This window comes from Miscanthus floridulus, chromosome 4 (assembly GCF_019320115.1).
Source record: "Miscanthus floridulus cultivar M001 chromosome 4, ASM1932011v1, whole genome shotgun sequence".
Lineage (NCBI taxonomy): Eukaryota > Viridiplantae > Streptophyta > Magnoliopsida > Poales > Poaceae > Miscanthus > Miscanthus floridulus.
Genome location: NC_089583.1, coordinates 114,620,623 through 114,638,911, shown reverse-complemented (window position 1 = coordinate 114,638,911; position 18,289 = coordinate 114,620,623). Strand labels below are relative to the sequence as shown.

The following is an 18,289-nucleotide window of genomic DNA, read 5'->3' as shown; positions in this document are numbered from 1 at the left end:
GTGTGTAGGTGCATGGATACGATATGGTGTGGTCAGTTATTAAGCAGTGAAGCGCAGGCTAGGCTCAGCGTCACGAACCATGCAGTGTTATAGGGCAAGCAAGAGGCTTGGCGCCTATGGTCCATGCATGCGGTGGTGAAAACAGAGTCAAGGCTTGGTGTTGAAGGGACCATCTGTTTCGTGAAGCCATGGGCGATTCGCATCGCTCACATGGAGAGTACAAAAAGACACGTGGACAAGAGAATGATGATGATGGTGTCGGCTAAGTTGAGGAGGACGACAGTGGCGTCCTGGCACTTGGCTGAGATCGGATAGGTTGTAGAGAGTCAAGTCAAGGGCCAAGGTGAAGGCATTGGGCATTGACGGAGGTCAAATACACATCGACATCATTGAGTGATGGCCTTTGCTGTTGTACACCAAAATGACTCTGAGCATCTGTGATTGTGGTAAATCTTTTTGTTTGGTAATATATTTTTAGCGTGTAAGCTTCTTTTACACATAATGCCTCCTTATTAGCAAACAATGTCGTGTTAGCTCACCTTTTTAAGCGAAGACAATCTCCTGTTAATTTCTTATACAAGATGTCAAGATTAACCATCGAGGCCCCGTTTGGTACAACTTCTCCAGTAACTTAACGAGTTGTTTAAAGCCGTTTTATGGCAAACGAGTATTTTTTTTTTAAAAAAATAGCTTCATATGTGAAGCTCCTTAAAATATGCTCTCACAAAGGATTAGTTTTGGATGAAGCTAAAAATAGTTGTTCCTTTGTATGAGATTCTATGATAGCATATTTTTAAAGAGCTCTACATGTAGAGTTGCTTGCCAAACGGTTCACCAAAACAACTTCACCTCTGCCGGTAGAGTTGCTCATAGAGTTGAAAAAAAATACTTCACTGATGAAACAACTAGAGTTGTGCCAAACAGAACCTTACAATACTAGCACATTTATTATGAATCTTGGAATTTATTTGATTTAAAGTCAAGATAAACCCAATTAAATCCAATAAAAATAGTTACCTCTTTATCATTGTCACGAGTAGAGCGGTAATACTGTACTTGACACCTAGCAGTTCGCCTCAAATTATCCAATTGGTGGTGAGACACAATGAATTGTTCACTTGCTTCAATACTCCCTCTCTTTCCAATTGACATGATCCTCTTGATGCTCTTGTACAGTTGTATGCCCACGAGTCTGACTGCAAGCACAGTGCGCTACCGCGCTCATTTGAACCATTGAACTCGAAATATGCACATTTACGAAGTGCCGACGCCCAAGCTGCGTCCGTACGCTGCTCCCTTTGGTAAAACCACCCGTCCCCACGTATCGGAATAGAACAAAATCCCACCCTCGCGTATCGGAATAGAACGGAATAGAAATCGCGTCCACCGCGCCCCTGTCCTCCACTCCCCCACCGCGTCCCTGTCCTCGTTCCCCAACGCACCCTGTTCCCCCACCGCGCCCCCTGTCCCAAGAGCACGAAAACACTTCAAGTACAACATCAAAAATATATAGAGAAACTATGTACTGCAACGTTGGAATATAAATACTGCAACATCGCAAAATTATGTAGTGCAACATCGAAAAACATGTAATACAACATCGAAAAAATATGTACTGCAACATCAAAAAATTATGTACTGCAACATAAAAAATTATGTGCTGCAACATCACAAAAATATGTAGTGCAACATCGAAAAAACATGTACTACAACATCGAAAAACATGTGCCGCAACATAAAAAAATTATGTACTGCAACATCTCAAATAGTAATACTGCAACATCGTAAAAACATTTGTTGCAACGACCTAAAAATCCCATTGTAACATTCGAAAATCATCTGTTGCAACAAAAAAAACCATTGCAACACGGGAGAAAACAGCAAAAATGTACAAACAACAAAAGGGGTGGGTCCGAGGTGCAAGCTGCTCCAGCCCCTGGCCCCATCATCTTCGAGTTCGTAGGAGGGAGGAGGGAATAGGACCTAAAGCTCGCCGAAACCCTAGCCACCGCCGCGTCCCTCAGATCCAGAGGAGGAGGAGGGCTCAGATCCAGAGGATGGAGGGATGGGGGGAGGGAGCGCCGACGGCGCGGGATGGTAGCTAGTTGGCCGCGCGACGTCTGTCCCGGCGAGCGAGCGGGGTGGCGCATTAGAATGGGAAGAGCGTTGCGGGAGTGAGCGAGGAAAGGATAACGATGAGCGCGGGAGACGGCATGCGGGATGGGTGGATCGAGTTTGGCGTGGCTTGGGTGGGTCCGTCCTCATTCGGACGCCCGCTATATATCATTACCGCATTTACAATTGAGTTTTACTCTAATGCAGTTGCCTGAAATTTTGTTTTCTTGTCTGTCAATTTTCACAGAACATCACATATATACTGTCGGAACATCACAAAATGCATCACAAAATATTATAAAATATATCACAGAACATCACATGTATTTTAACAGCCATCTGAGAACATCACAGAACATTAAAATACATCGTAAAACATAACCGAACATCACATATGTATCACTTGAACATCGCAAAAAACATCATAGAACATCACATATATACTACGTGAACATCACAACATTATAGAACATCATGTACTACGAAACATTACATATATATTACATGAACATCACAAAATACATCACGGAACATAACCTGCCACGTAGAACAAACCCCATAGGATACACCAAGAAGGAGCATAGGAATGATAAAAAAAAATAGCATAGAAGCCCCCTCGCATATAACAACGGCATATGCACCAGTCCAGCTAGATCACGTCGAACTCATCGGCCGGCAATGGAAGGCAACAACGAATCAGCGGAGATCGCCCCGAGCACAACCGCCAGTGTCCTCAAGGAGCTGTCGGGGACCAGAGAGGAGGTAGAGCGCGCCCGCGAGGCGGCGGTGCAGGCGTGGCTGGCGTCCATGCCGCTCGGCGAGGAGCTGGAGCGGCTCCGCGCCAACCTGGCCGCGGCCAAGAACCGCCTCGCCGCGATGGCAGCCGAGATACCGCTGCTCAAGTCGCAGATCGAGTCCACGAACGGCGCGATCGCCACGAGGCAGGAGGCGGCGGTGAGGAAGAAGGCCGCCGCGGAGGACCTCCGCCGGCAGGTCGACGGAGCGCGCGCCAAGCTCCGGCGGCTGCGCGCGGAGGTCGCGGCATCGAGGGGCGCCAAGGACGCGTTGGAGCAGCGGGTGCTCGTCCGGCGCCAGGCCGCGCGCGCGCTTCAGCTGGCCGAGCGCGCCATCGCGGCGGAGGCTCACGCGCTGGCGTGGTCCGAGGCCGCGGCCTCCGAGCTGGCTGCGCGCGCGCGCGTCGACGGCGACGGCGACGGCGACGAGGAGGACCCCCACTACGACGTCGTGGCGATGCCGGCGCGGAAGCTCGAGGAGCTACGCAGGCTCGTGGAGGCCGAGGAGGGGAAGGCCGAGGCGCGCGTCGAGGAGGCCGAAGCGGCGCGGCGCGCGGTGAAGGCGCGAAGAGCGGCCACCGTGGCGAGGCTGGACGCAGCGCGCGCCAAGAGGCGAGTGGCCGCTGAGGCCGTGCTTCGTCGCCGCGCGAACGGGGACGATGGCCGCGGCACGCGGGCGAGGAGCGCGCTGGTCCCGAAGAGCCGGAGCGGGAGGTCGTGCTTCGAGGTGAAGAAGCTGCGGAGGTTCCTGTGCTGCTGTGCAACATAACCAAGGATTGAGGTGGTTGCGGGCGTCCTTGAGCAGCATAGTCCGTTAAAAAAGAGTGCACATCCCAAATACATATTACATATAAAAATACTAATGCATTTGGGATGTACGTGCATAAATATCTCTAAATGTGTTATTAGATTAATCATGTAATACATATTTAGAGATATTTGATAATGCATGCTATAGCATGCGCACTTGTGATGATCGAGGAGACAACAATGGACATGTCTTTCAGTCGTCGTTTTGTCGACGAGATATGTTGTATGAGCTTGCTCTGTAGCGGTGGTTTATTACTTTATTGTAGCTGTTTTGATTGCAGGTTTCTACAGCTATAAGAACGTGTTTGGATGTAGCTCTGATCTGGAGCACCGACCAAGCTAGCATGCGCATCAGACCCAGGTGCCGGGAGCGATGCCTTCATGCGGGGAGCGATGCTTGATGAAGGCAGCTTTCCCACGCTATCACCTAAAGTTCCAAACAATCTGTAAGTTTTATTATGTTGCATCTATCGTAGAGTAGAATGCTATCTAGTTGCCTAATTGCAGTGTAGCACAGATGCAGCAAAAGCTCTATTGAGCAGGTTCTGCGATATGCATTGTGGCAAAGAAGAGAGGGGATTTTGGCGACGGAAGAGTTATAGGAGGAGGATTGGGATCTCAGGCATAGGGGATCATCGGAAGGTTGAGGAGTAGAGATTTTTTTTTCCATGTGAAACTCAACTTATTTACAATCCTACCCATATATATTGTGGCATTTTACATAACTAATAATACCTCCTGTCATGTCATGGACCTTACCTATAAAAACTGCGTTGTCTTTTAACATTGCTGCATCATGCTCTAACAACACGTCGTCAAGCACTTTGTTGACTTTGTACAACCCACATACATGGCTCGTCTCTAAGAGACTGGAATCTGACATACAGATAATTGAAAAGACAGGTGCATTGTATGTATCTAAAATTAATCATGAATATTATTTTGTATACCATTATGTTGCTATTTAATAAAAAAATCGATCAAGCATAAATAAGATAAACATGTGTGGCCCAAGATAGCCGAATTCCTCTAATGAATGGCATACCAAAGGCAAGGTATCATGTAAGAGCTTATGAGGTCAAAACTGCACACGAAAGCAATGTACCATGCTCTTTTGCCAGCGAGAGTAAGGTCCTGTTTAGTTCTTCCCCCTAAAGTTTAGTCTCCATCATATCGTATGTTTGAACATGTGTATGGAGTATTAAATATAGACTAAACAATAACTAAATGCACAGATTGCGACTACTGAGATGAATTTTTAAGCCTAATCAGTCCATAATTTGACAATGTGGTGCTACAGTAAACATACGCTAATGATGGATTAATTATGTTTAATAAATTCGTCTCGTGGATTACTGAGGACTTATGTAATTTATTTTATTATTACTATCCGAACACTCCCATGTGATACCCCATGTGACACCCGATATAACACGTCTAAACTTTTGCCCCTAGATTTAAACCCCACCTAATCCATCAAGTTTTTATTTCCGCTTACAACATGCAAACCACTCTATTCTTCATTTCCCTCTACAGATTTTCCAAACATTTTGGCCCCTGGGACCTGAAAAAGGCATCTTAGCTTGAATGCACATTTCAAGTTTTCAACGAACACCTAAACTACAGATGGTAGGCAGCTAGCAGCCCGAAAACAAAGCACGGACCACGGACACAATCAGAGGTAAATCATGAAATCAACACCAACAAACAATCACAGCAACACCCGGCTGACCAGAGATGCCGTGCCGGAAGGGCCAAGGCGCAGGATGGCATGCGCTTCAACATCTCGCCGGACCCAAACCGGAGGGCAACATGCAGCAGTAGCTCCTGAGAGAGCATCTGCGCCCGATGAGTGCCGCTGGCAAGCAGCTTCTGCGACGAATGGGTCCTGCGGCCTTGCCGTTCCTCACAGCGTGGCCGCCTTGGCGACGAGCGTAGCGGCGTCCGGCTCGACGCGGCAAGGAGCAGCGCGGACGGCATGACGAGGAGCGAAGCAAAATCCCGCGCGCAAACCACAATCCGTGAGCGCCCCCGCGTGGGATCCAAGCACGGCGTCGACTCGAGAAGACGCGGCCGTACAGCGCGGCGCTCCCCGTCGATTGGGCCTCGGAGCACGGGCCTTTGCCGTCGTCTAATGAGCTTTTTGCAAAATTGCTACGATGGAGACGGGGAAGAGACGGGCGTTGAGCAATTCAATGGGCTCCTCAGAAGAGTTCTTCCTGGGCCGAATTAGTTGGAGTTGAGCAATTCAATGGGCTCCTCAGAAGAGTTCTTCCTGGGCCGAATTAGTTGGAGGTGAGCAATTCAATGGGCTTTTGACAATAATTTGGCCGGCATGCTTATACGAAGTCAACCTTGGGGAGTTGGGGTTCGTAAACGTGGGTACTCCTAATCACCATCAGTCCATGCGGTGCGGCGTAACCAACTACCACTACCACCACCCTCCCCTCGTAAGCCACCTGACAGCTGAGCCCCACCTCGAGCGCTCGCTGCCTGCCAGTCTACCACCACTCCTCCCACCCACACATGGATTTCTCCGGTGGCGGCGGCGGCCGCAGCCGCCCCGAGCCGGCCCGGTGGCTGGAGATCGCCGGGAAGCTCCTCGCCGCGCGGGACCTGGTCGGCTGCAAGCGACTGGCGGAGCGCGCGGTGGAGGCTGACCCGGACCTCCCGGGTGCGGACGAGCTCCTCGCCGTCGCCGACGTCCTCCTCGCCTCCCAGCGCCTGCTCCCGTCTGGCCGCCCCGATCCGGTCGCCGTGCTCCAGTTACTGCCCGCCCCCGGCCTTGACCCCGCCGCCGCCAAGCGCTCCTTCCACCGCCTCTCGCAGCTCGTGTCTTCCCCGCGTAACCCCCGTCCCGCCGCGGACACCGCCCTCCACTTCATCCAAGAAGCCTTCGCTGACCTCTCCAACAACGCATCCGCTGATCCACCGCCTGCTCCTCCTCCTATTCCTGCTCCTGCTCCAGCTCCTGCTGCCGCTCCTCCTCCTATTCCTGCCCCTGCTCCTGCTTCTGGGGACGCCTCGGCCTCGGCTGATGCCGATGCGTTCTGGACGGTGTGCCCCTACTGCTGCCATGTGTACCAGTACCAGCGCGCGCTGGTGGGGCGCGCGCTCAGGTGCCAGAGCGCCGGGTGCAGGCGAGCGTTCGTGGCCACCGAGATCCCTAACGCCCCGCCTATTGTGCCCGGCACCGACATGTACTACTGCGCGTGGGGGTTCTTCCCCATGGGTTTCCCTAAGCCAGCCGATTTGAGCACCAACTGGAGGCCATTTTGCCCCATGTTTCCTGGGAATTCTGAATCTCCGCCGCAGCCAGCACCTGCGGTGACTGTGAATGTTGATGTGCAGAATGTTGAGAATAATGACGGTGCTGATGTACAAAATGTTGAGAATAATGGCGGACCCATTAACGCCAATTCAACGCCAGCAAGTGTGCAGCCCCCAGATAAGAGTGGTGACACTGGCCGTGCAGCAGGTCCATCTAGAGGAAGGATGAAGAAGACAACAGCCCGCAAGAAGGTTGGTGCTGTGCCCAAGAAGCAAGGTTCCAGTAGCGTGGGAAGTGGCATTGGGCCATCTATGCTTGGGGCAGATTCGTTGAATGGGGATGCAAGAAGTGGGCAGACAGTGGGTACTAGAGAGATCAACATAAATGAGGTGGCAAAGCCAACTGATAGCACCACAATGCTGAATTTTGGCGGGGATGAGGATATCGGGTTTGATTTGGATGTTGATGCAACTGATGCTATATTGGGGAATTTGCACAACCTACCATTCTTGAGGGACGATGACAATAACAGAAGGATGTTTTAGTTGTCAATGTGCTCAGCGTAGGTGTTCGTAGAAGTGGTGTGTATCATATGGTTGAAGGAATTCCTACTTAGTCTGATCCTTCACTACTAGCCTTGGTTCCATTGCCACCCTTTCTCATATTGATTCTGTGTTCTGTAGTTAGCTAGTGATCTGCTGTACTGTCTGGGTCAGTGCACTTTACAAATCTGTAGAGTAGAGTATCCCAAATTAGTTGGGGTACGAGTAATATATGCCATCCACTGATTAGCATAAGGAGGTAACTGGTGAATGGAGCAATGCACTTGGCATGGATGATTGGTGAGGCTTTTAGTTTTTATAAGGGTTATGATGCAACAGAGGTCATATGGAGCACTAGCAGATAAATGCCATTTACAACAGTAAGTTTGTTCTTCTTAATGTGCATAAATACCTCCTTTATTTAGAAGGGACATCTTAGTGATTTCATGGACTCATAATGTATTGACTAGATTCTCATTATTCAATACCAAACAAGTTGTGTGTAATGCTTTTAGTTTTCTGATACATACCTTTACCCTTGGATATAAAATAGTGACCTATACTCAATAAAACACCTGCATTGTCATTGTCATAATCATGCTGTTTTCGTTATTATTTGTTCATCTAACCATATTCCAACTTGTTACCTGCTTACCGAGAAGAAAATGGTCATGAATGCTTGATAGAATGTAGTATTATTCTTTAAAAAAAATCAGAAATTGCACTTGACAAGGATTTGGTTACTACTATGACCTTATGTTACTTTTAATAAATTGCTCCTGGCTGGCTATAGCCAAAGTGCAGTAATAGTAAATCATGGCATGATGTGGCTATGTGTTCTTATGTAGCCTCGCCTAAACAGCGTTTAAATGGTTAACAAAGGCCACCTGTGTTGTTTAGGCCCGAAACGGTCAATTGAACGGTTGGACCGTTTAAACCGTATAAACTATCTAAACGGAATCGAGTTCAACTTGATTAAATAGGATAAACAGTCATTTAGTTCACCATTTAGTCAATAGGAGGATTACATCTACCACATTGGCACCCAGCTAATTTACATCATAAAAATATGAGGTGAGGTGAGATTTAGTTTCCTTCCGCAAAAAAAATATTTGATACTTTTTACAAGCATAGATATTTATACTTTTTAGCATAGCTGACTTTTACATACATAGATATGTATATTCAGTGTTATTACACAAAACCGTTTAGGCTGTTAACTCCATTTGAGCACTGTCTAAATACTAAAAGTAGGGTGACCGACTGTTTACTGTTTAGGATAATACTGATTGTAAGCATATGTTGAATGCATTATCATACTCTGTCTGCATTATCTGCATGGAACAAGAAAAAAATTAATCAAGTTTACTGCAAGTTGTGTTCTTTTCTGCTAATAACATTGAGAAGTTTAATAGAAAATAGTAAAACCTTCTAGCAATATACTTTTTCTAGCAGATGATTGAAATTGCAGCAAAACTTACTAAAGTGTGTGGCATAACTGTACTAGCTTGTGTAGTATCTACTGGATTCCAACATATTAGCTTTAAGTGCTTTACATTAGTTATGAAGAGGCCACTCTGCAACTGTGATGTGTGCTCTCTTAGACTAAGGGGGTGATTAGATACTTTGTGGTACAGTCACTTAGGTGTAACTTTTTTTTATTGTATGCATGATCCACATCTCCCAATTGCAACTGCTATATAATGTCTCATCCTCGTGTGAATGCCTAATTTACACTTGTGTTTATGTTCTCTTGTTTCAGATATCTCGATCAAAAACTCTATTCATCAGTTGATTGCCTTCACTAGTCATCGAAGGAGCTGAATAAGCGAAGTGGTATGGCCGTATGGGCGAATGGCTCAGTTTAGGAGACATCAGTGGCTAGTAACCTATAATTCTTTCTTTGTTGTTTGCCATATGCTAAGCTATTGATTTCCTTACCTGAACTAAATGAGATTTGTATGTGCCAAATTTTCCATTGTAAGCGGAAAATAGTAACGGTGGCTGGCAGCTACAATATTTATTTGTTAACCGTATTAACTGTAGTCATCACGAGCTCCATGACCTCAAATCGTTATATGTTTTCGTTTCGTAAAAAAGAAAAGGTTATATATTTTCTTGTTGCCGGGACACAGATAATTTTACACGACGTGGTAACTATTTGTATATTGGATTTATGAATTTCAGCTACAGCAGCAAGGATATAAATAAGAAAAAAGCTCCAAATTCCATATGTGCTATTTGATAAAATGCCCCAGGGAATGCCGAAGAGGTCTTTTGTGTTCATCCTTAAAGCCTGTTTCTTCGTTTTCTTTTTTTTTTTATCAATAATTTCTTGGTTTTCTGAGTTATCATTTGACGCTTGCTTGTTTCAAATTAATATCTTTTTGAACTAACCATAATATCAATATACTCCCTTTGTCTAAAAACTAAACGTACCTTTCACTTTTCAAAGAGCCAAGCCATTTTAAGTTTAATTAAATTTATAAAAAAATATTATTTATATCTTATTATAAATATATTTAACTATTAATCTAATACTTCTAGTTATGCGGTATCATAAATGTTACTCTCCATGGTCTCGTTCGGCTTGCTGAAATTTGGCTGAAAAACACCGTTCTGCTGAATTGTTGTGAGAGAAAAACACTGTTCCGACTTAAAAAAATAAGCTAAATAATAAGGATTATAAGGTAAGTCGAACGGGGCTTATGTCCTAAAAAGAATAAAACGTAATTGTAGGTACAAGTCAAATCAAACTTTCTTAAATTTTTACCATATTTGTAGAAAATAATGTTAATATTTATATTTCTAAATATATTTACTATAAAAATATATTTTATAATTAATTTGATGATATTTATCCAGCCTTATAAATATTAGTATTTTTGTATAAATTTGATTAAACTTAAATTTGGTCGACTTCTAGAATTATGTAGTATATACTTCTAGAATCATATATATTTTTGGATGTAGGGCTTTTCTATATCTTCAATTAAATTTAAAATATTTTGACTAAGAGTCTCAGGCACGTGCATTTTTCACGGACTAAGGGAATATTATCGTATCGTACCAGCCTACCAGGCGGTGCGGACTCCGGTACTCCGCGTCTCCGGCGACCCCTGCGCTCGGGCCGCAGCTCCAAATCTTCTCCCCGCCGCCCCTCTCGCCGGTCGCCGTTATTCCGCCTGCCGGGGGCCGCAGCTCAGCCTGGATCGTACCCTCCGAGCGACACCCCGGCGGCCGCATCCAAATTCCCCCTCCCGCAGATAACTGAAGCAGTCAGTCGAGCGGCGCGTCCACGGTGGCGGCGGAGGCCACGTGCGAGGCTGCGGCGTATTGTGTAACTTCTTCCTCGTTTCGGCGGCATCCACTTGCCGCCGGTGCGCATAGAGGCACACTCCGCCGCGGAGCGGCACGAGGAGAGACGACCGGTGCGGGATGGGGTCGGCGTTGCTGTCGACGCTGCGGCTGAAGAGTGAGGTGGACACCGCCATCCGCGACACCCTCGACAAGGTCCTCGTCCTCCGATTTGGTCGCGCCACCGACGCCGCCTGCCTCCACCTAGATGACATCGTGAGTGCCCTCTCTCCTATCCCTCAGCAGCCTCTCCATGTGGGCTATTGTTGAGCTGAGCGATCCTCGGGCCTTTCATCCCCTCGCACGAACCTCATGCTCCCTTCCCGTTTTGCCATCGTACCTGTAGCCTGGGTCCGCTCTGCAATTTTGAATTGAATCGGTGGTGGTTAATTTTGAGATTGGCTGGTTGTTGCTGTTTGCGAGGATGTGGTATTACTGTCTACGGTATTAGTTTTTTTTTCTAACGCAATGGCAGTATCTCTGCCTTTCATCAATTAAGAAAAAAAAATGACCCAGTTTATAACGGAAACCAGTCCTGAAAACCTTACAATCACACAATTTTTTAAAGGAAAACTAGCAAAAACCTAAACACGACAAACTAGATGGCTAAGACAGTCTCCAACGGACTACCCAAACCGTGACCCATCCGCATTTTAGGTACTGCACAGTGCTTTTACGTGGAAAAATCAACCTCCAACGGACTACCCAAACATAGCAGCCATTTTGCGTCCGACGAAACACGGTACGCAAATTTGCGTCCTCTCTCGTTCCCTTCGCGTCTCCTCCACGCAGGCGGGTCCCACCACCACGAGCTCGGGGACGACCGGAGCCGGGGCGGAGCTCGGGGACGACCGTCGCCGGGGCCGAGCTCGCCCGCGCCGGGGCAGAGCGCGCCGGGGCCGAGCGCGCCGGGGCGGAGTGCGCCGGGGCGGAGCTCGCCCGCGCTGGGGCGGTGCGCGCCGGGGCCGAGCTCGCCGGGGCGGAGTGCGCCGGGGCCGAGCGCGCCGGGGCGGAGTGCGCCGGGGCCGAGCTCGCCCGCGCCGGGGCGGAGCGCGCCGGGGCGGAGGTCGCCCGCGCCGGGGCCGAGCGCGCCGGGACGGAGCTCGCCGGGGCCGAGCTTGCCGGGGCGGAGCGCGCCGGGGCGGAGCTCGCCGGGGCCGAGCGCGCCCACGCCGGGGCCGAGCTCGCCGTTCTGCTTCTCTTTTGCGTCCTCGGTTGGAAAACGGGAGTTTTGGCTGCCTATCCATTCTACTGTGCGTGACCCAATCTACCGAATGCGTCTCACGTTTAGGTCTTCCTCGTTGGAGACAGTCTAACACTGAGCAACCCATCTACGCACAAAGGTGACACAACCGATGGAGCCCACCGCACGTCATCGTTTTGGAGCTTATCACAAGCCAGCGATAAGGAGCTCTAACTTCCCATGGGAAATAGCAGCCAAAGTCCCCAACATGCCGCCACTCGCAACAAGCCGCGACCTCCATAGAAAAAGAATACAGTGTGTTATCGTTCAAGCTTTGTTGCATACCACAACCAAAGCAGCTCCGACTTCAACACTGCACATCCACTCTAGGAGAACTAGAGACACGTCACAAGAAGGAAGCAAACTAGAGAGAACCGGAATTAGTGCTTTAATCAAAGCGGATCAGTTGGAGCAGTGGGTTCGCACTTCACACTGCCTAAGGTCAAAATTTTCTCTGAAACTACTAGAACGATGTGGGAAGATGAAATGCACTGAAAAGTGTATGATGGTTTGAGCACGTCAACAGAATACCAAACACAAGTTACAGTTTTCTTAGCTCTGTTGTGAGTGTCTCACTGATAGTGGTCTCTCGCGGTGTGAAAATGGAATTAATAACTTGGTATGCAAAACCCTGCAAAACTATTATTTTGACCATAGGAAGTGTCATTAAGGTTCTTTTTTCTGTATTCTAAATTACCATCTGTTAAATCTGTGGAGGCCAACAAAAAAAAAAGGGGGGGGGGGGGGGGGGGGGGGGGGGGGGAGACATCCTTATTAGTGATAGTCTAACACCCAACACCTTCAATCACATTTTGTTGAGTATTATAGTATGTATACATGCTGTTAAGGAGGCTTTTCGTTCACTTCATTTCCATAGGTTAAGTATATGCCTCTGCATGTCTGTGAAATTTTCTGATTCATTGTGTCTTAACAGCTGGCCAGATCTTCTTGGGACATATCCAAGTTTGCTATAGTAGCATTGGTTGACATGGACTCGATCTCTGGTACGCCTTGAGGGGGGTGAATAGGCCTGTAAAAATTCAACTCAAACCGAAGTCCAATTCACTCGCGGCACTGCTGCTCTGTGAGCGCGGCACTGCCGCACCAAACAGCGGCACTGTCGCACCTACAGAAAAGATTAGTCCACAATTCAAAATCTACCCAACGAAATTTAGATCGGGTAAATTTCTTAGCTTCCTACAGAGTAGTAGATCACAGATCGACAGTTGAAAGTGGTGGGAACACCACACACAAGTAGATCGGCCTCAAACCCTAGAAATCACCTCAACAACAACAAGAACACAAGTATAGCAACACAAGCACAAGATGACACAAGGATTTATCCCGTGGTTCAGCTCACCACCAAGGCTTGTCTAAGTCCACGTTATTGAGGTATACCACTAAGGCTTAGGGCTTTGCAACCCTACCTCGTTCTCAAGTCAAGAGAGTGAACTCTTGAGATGAGGGGTGATTTTACTCGCTGCAAGACGTGGTTATAAATCTTCCGGGGCTGCCACAAACTTGGCAAGCTTACTGGGCGGCGCTCTAGTCGGCTAGGAGCCAAACTCCAAGAGTAACAAACACAACTGCCGGTCAAAACGTGAACCAAATGCTCTTTAGGCTTTGGGAATCAGTGGAGCTGCTCTCTAATCACTTTTGGCACCTTTTTCTCTGAAGGATCGATGGGGAAATCAAAGGGAAAGCTTGAGAGCTTGAAGAGCACCAATGGAAGAGAGAGGAGATGAGCATCTGCTGATTTTCGTCGGTCTAAACCGTTGGGGAAGAAGAGAGTGACGTTATGGAGGACATGGAAAAGTATAAATACCCCCCTGCCTCCCAACAGTTACTTAAGTGCGGCAGTGCCTCTCTCCAGGTGCGGCACTGCCGCACCCAGCAAGACAGCAAAGATGAAGGAGTTGTTAAGTTGGCTGTCTTGGTTGAGGTGTGAGGATGTTTTGTGTAAAGATTAAGCATTTGGTTGCACACTTTTAACCAGTTGTAGTGTCCCCCTTTATAGTATGGCTTTTCCCATACTCAATTTCAAAAGACAAAAGAATTCAAAACTCCTTTGAGCGTGATGCCGTCCTTAATTGTAACTGGGGGCTCCTCCTTTCTTTGTGACATCCTCTATAATGAATTCTCTACTTGTCATCTTAATAAATCTCATTAGTTCTTTAATTAGGTGGTCATCAACACCAAAACACATATTAGGGCTTGATTGCACTTACAGACTCTGAGGAGATTCAAGTTTACATTGACTACTTTGACATTAATTTGGTTCCAGCAACCATTTTCTTCTTCAATACCCATCACATGAAGATGGATTCAGGGTAAGTTCTATTTTTCACTTAAGAAGAATTCATTCCCATTCATTGGAGCCTTTCCTTTCAGATGTTAGTCTTTTTCTTTGACATAAACTCATAACAGAATATTACTTCTTCTTCTTTTTTCTTCTTTTTTTGTGCTTGCTGAATTATTTGAATTGGTATAATGTTGAAAACTGGTATCTTTTGTGTTAACTGTTTATGTCTCTTATGTTATCATCGTGGTGCTTTTGGTTTTCTCATGTCATCAATGTGTAACAGAAGTGAACTTTGTAAAGCTAGATTCTATTCTAGTGCTTAAGACATAAATGAGAAGCATTAGCCTCTGGAATGGCTAGAAGGAATAGGGTCAATAATAAGGAAGTAGGCTGTGGAAGGTATGTGTTGAATATTAAAGAGTTAAATGATAAAAGCAAAGAACTAGTTTATTATTGATACTGTTGATGAGAACTTTTGCATCTGTATTACTATTGTATGAAATGAGAACCTAGATGCCTGAATCCTGATGAACTTAGAATATTGACTATTGAATTATTTGCAAATGTTTGTATACAATGTATCCATTTAGCAACTAGCAGAGACATCTACCCTGATGTGTAAATGATTATGTGTAATTAAAAACTGCAAAGTACTGAGTTGGTTTTGACCTCTGTTATTCCCTATTTTTGCATAAATTCATGAGGTTAAGTTTATATTGTTACTTCTATTATGAAAATCTAAAGTAGAGACTGAGGTGATATGCACCAGCAAGGATAATTTTTAGTTTTTTACTCGCTATATGTATCGTATTTTTACCTGCAACAGGAATATGGCAAGCTTATATTATAATGTAAATGTACAGGACACCTGATCACACAAAATGGATAGGTTCTTTTAGCAGCAAACAAGACTTCATCGATGTAGTTGAGGTGAGCAAACCACGAGTGCTTTCTCTACATTGCAATTTATATTCCCCTCTTCAGTTAACATCTGACAAGGCCACAGATTTGTTTGTGAATTTTCTACAAACTAGAAGAAAGGAGAACTGCAAACTTTGTATAGTCATATATGTCCATGTTTTGTATATTTGTCAACAAAAATGCAGATTAGAAGTTTAGAACAATTAAGTTCATGATTATGATGCATTTAAATATGTTTAGATATTGACAAGTGCAGGTTTCAAAAAACTCGGCAAATAGTATAATCAAACAATGTTTCTGTTGTGATATAGCAGTTGTTCAAAATAGTTCTTCAGTTTTTATTACTCTACAGTCTACATGTTTCATGACATGCTTGTTATCTCGAGGTATTTAATGTGAATTGACATTTGTTAGTTTGTCATTTTCTGTTTTTTTATTACTCTACACACTTCATGATATGCTTCATGATAGAATCACTCCTGAATTTTTAAGGCCCTTGACAGTCGACACATGAAAGGAAACAACCATCCTAATAGCAGTTTCAAGGAACTACATAGTACGATTTGAGAACAATGTTTCATGGTTAAATTCCTATTTGGAATGAATCATGCCTACAGTCTCAGGATATTTGGATAATTTTAGTTGTTTCGTTAATCATTTCTATGATAGGTCAAATTGAGTTCTGCTGCAGACTTTATCAACTTGTCCTAACACATGCACTTCAGTAGCTGTACAGAAGTCAGGTTAGTTAGAAATGTAATTTTGGCACACATAGTACCAATGAAGCAACGAATGGCTAATGATTGATCAAAACTTAGTCGCTTGAACTCTATTGGCACAATTTTTTTACTGTGTTGTTTTAAAGTAACTTGCTAGCCAGTGTTCTGTTCACCTCAATGCCCCTGCTAGGATATCCCCTATGACACCTATATGAATAGATTGGCCAGTGTGATGTCAAAAAGAGCATTTCTGTCAATGGTTTTACTTGGTTGCTTGACCTTTTACCACTCAGAACATTCTTGTGTGTATTGAAAAATTAGAGGACAATTTACTTTTTATCATTAAGAAATTTGTCATGTGCTAGAATTAGTAAAAAACTTACAAGGATGTGGCCTTTCCTTCTGTTTGAAAGCAATGACAGGTTAATCACTTGGTCCTGTGTGTTCTGTTCATCTGTGCCATGATTTTCAAATCTTGATTGTTGGAATATCATGTTTTTTGGTAGTATCTTTATTCCCTGAAATGTTTCGCTGCTCTTAAGTCTAATCTTTCCATAGCCGAATTGCCTGTCTGACTAGCAAAATTTATCACAGCCTAACTTGTGTTATCTATGCTAGTTATTCATAGCTGTACTAGTTATTTATCTATACCCATCGTGTATCCCACCCGTTACATTTTGGTCTTCAGTTTTCTTATTACTGTTTTGTGAATATTTACACAAAGGAAATGTTTATGAAGAAGATATTTGCAAAAATAATCTATCTGATCCCTCGAGTTCCTGATGGCAGTCAATATTTAGAGGCGCGATGAAAGGTAAACTGATAGTGTCTTGCCCCCTTCCTCCTGAGAGGATACCAAGGTTCCAGCTTCTTTTCAAGGACGTCTGAGGAAACCACAGCTCATCACTCGCACATGCTTAACGTTGTCTTCAACATGGTACGGGAAGATAGACTGCCTGCACAATCAGCTACCAGCTCATGGATTGGTTTTCTTTCTTGCGCATATGGCGGATGGTCTACTCGAAGGATATGGAGCTGTTCGTGAACTTATGAAGTTCGAGAAGAATAACCAAGAGTTAGCACCCGAGTCAGTTCACAGAAATTCTCTCTTTGTTAGTAGGCTATTATCACATTCAAATATGATCTCTTGATGCAGCACATGTAATCAGCTTTTCCATTTTGTAACATGTAGTGTTAAAACACAATTGACCAACTATAAAACAGTGCCGGTTGTGTTGTTGTCTACAAGTTAAGTCCCTAAGACTGTCTCCAACAGGTGACCTAAAAGGCACTCAGATACAAAATGGGTCTCCGGCAGTAGTGTATCGTCCTCCAACGGAATCTAAATCTAAGTATCTTTTCCTCGAGACCCATTCGCAGAAAGGGTTCTCTTTTGGGTTTTGTTGTTGGAGAAGATAAAAAATAGATATTAAAACATTTGCCTGTAGCGCTACCTAAATATAATATGGGTCTTGTATTTTTGGTTTCATTGTTGGAGATAGTCTAACTCATTGCCACATTAAAACGTCACAAAACGGAACGTGATGATATAAGAGCATCTTTAAGAGACTCTCCATATCCTTCCTAAATATTAGAAATAGAGATTTTGGTGAAAAAACTAACCTCCAACAGTTTCTCTAAATAAATATAGTCATCTTCTATTCCGTATTTTTCGCTAGCCAAATATAAAAGACGAGAATGACTCTTGCGCATGAGAAATAGAAAAATTGTTGGAGAGTGAGAATATATAGAAAATATTTTTTATATAAATGACTCTCCAAATAATGATTTTACGGAGTGAAATTTTGAGAGGTTGTTGGAGATGCTCCGATAACGTTATTAATTACTAGTTGTCGGGTACCATAAAAATGGATCCCCTAAGCAAAAACCGAAAAAATCGCTTAGACCCTGTAAAAATCAAAGCCAAGAGACAACCACCGGCAAACCCCCACCTTATCCGAGGCTCAGCTGGGCTGCCCGGCCCACCTCGAACAAAATCCGGACCCACCCAAAGCGGGCTCGGCCCAAAATAAAACCACGAGGCTTTGGACGGGGTACCGATTCTCCGTCTCACTCGAGGCCCGGCACGTAAGGCCTTGGACGGGTACCGATTCTCCGTCTCGCTCGAGGCCCCGCACGTAAGGCCTCGGACGGGGTACCGATTCTCCGTCTCGCTCGAGGCCCCGCACGTAAGGCCTCGGACGGGGTACCGATT

The 18,289-nt window shown here is 45.4% G+C and overlaps 1 protein-coding gene and 1 long non-coding RNA gene across 3 annotated transcripts; both read left to right on the top strand.

Annotated features, from left to right (window-relative positions):
• Positions 1 to 6,166: 6,166 nt before the first annotated feature.
• Positions 6,167 to 9,568, top strand: LOC136552721 (actin-binding protein wsp1-like). Its single transcript, XM_066544286.1, has 2 exons — positions 6,167 to 7,912; positions 9,295 to 9,568. Exon 1 carries the CDS (start codon positions 6,246 to 6,248, stop codon positions 7,533 to 7,535), a length of 1,290 nt encoding a protein of 429 aa, XP_066400383.1. The 5' UTR covers positions 6,167 to 6,245; the 3' UTR covers positions 7,536 to 7,912; positions 9,295 to 9,568.
• Positions 9,569 to 10,622: 1,054 nt separating this feature from the next.
• On the top strand, positions 10,623 to 16,907 carry LOC136552720 (uncharacterized). Of its 2 annotated transcripts, XR_010782874.1 has the most exons (4): positions 10,623 to 11,105; positions 13,810 to 14,833; positions 15,298 to 15,364; positions 16,864 to 16,907. It is a non-coding gene; the product is annotated as an uncharacterized lncRNA (long non-coding RNA). The 2 variants fall into 2 exon arrangements; XR_010782873.1 differs by lacking the exon at positions 10,623 to 11,105 and having other exon boundaries at positions 12,924 to 14,833.
• The last annotated feature ends 1,382 nt before the right edge of the window (positions 16,908 to 18,289 follow it).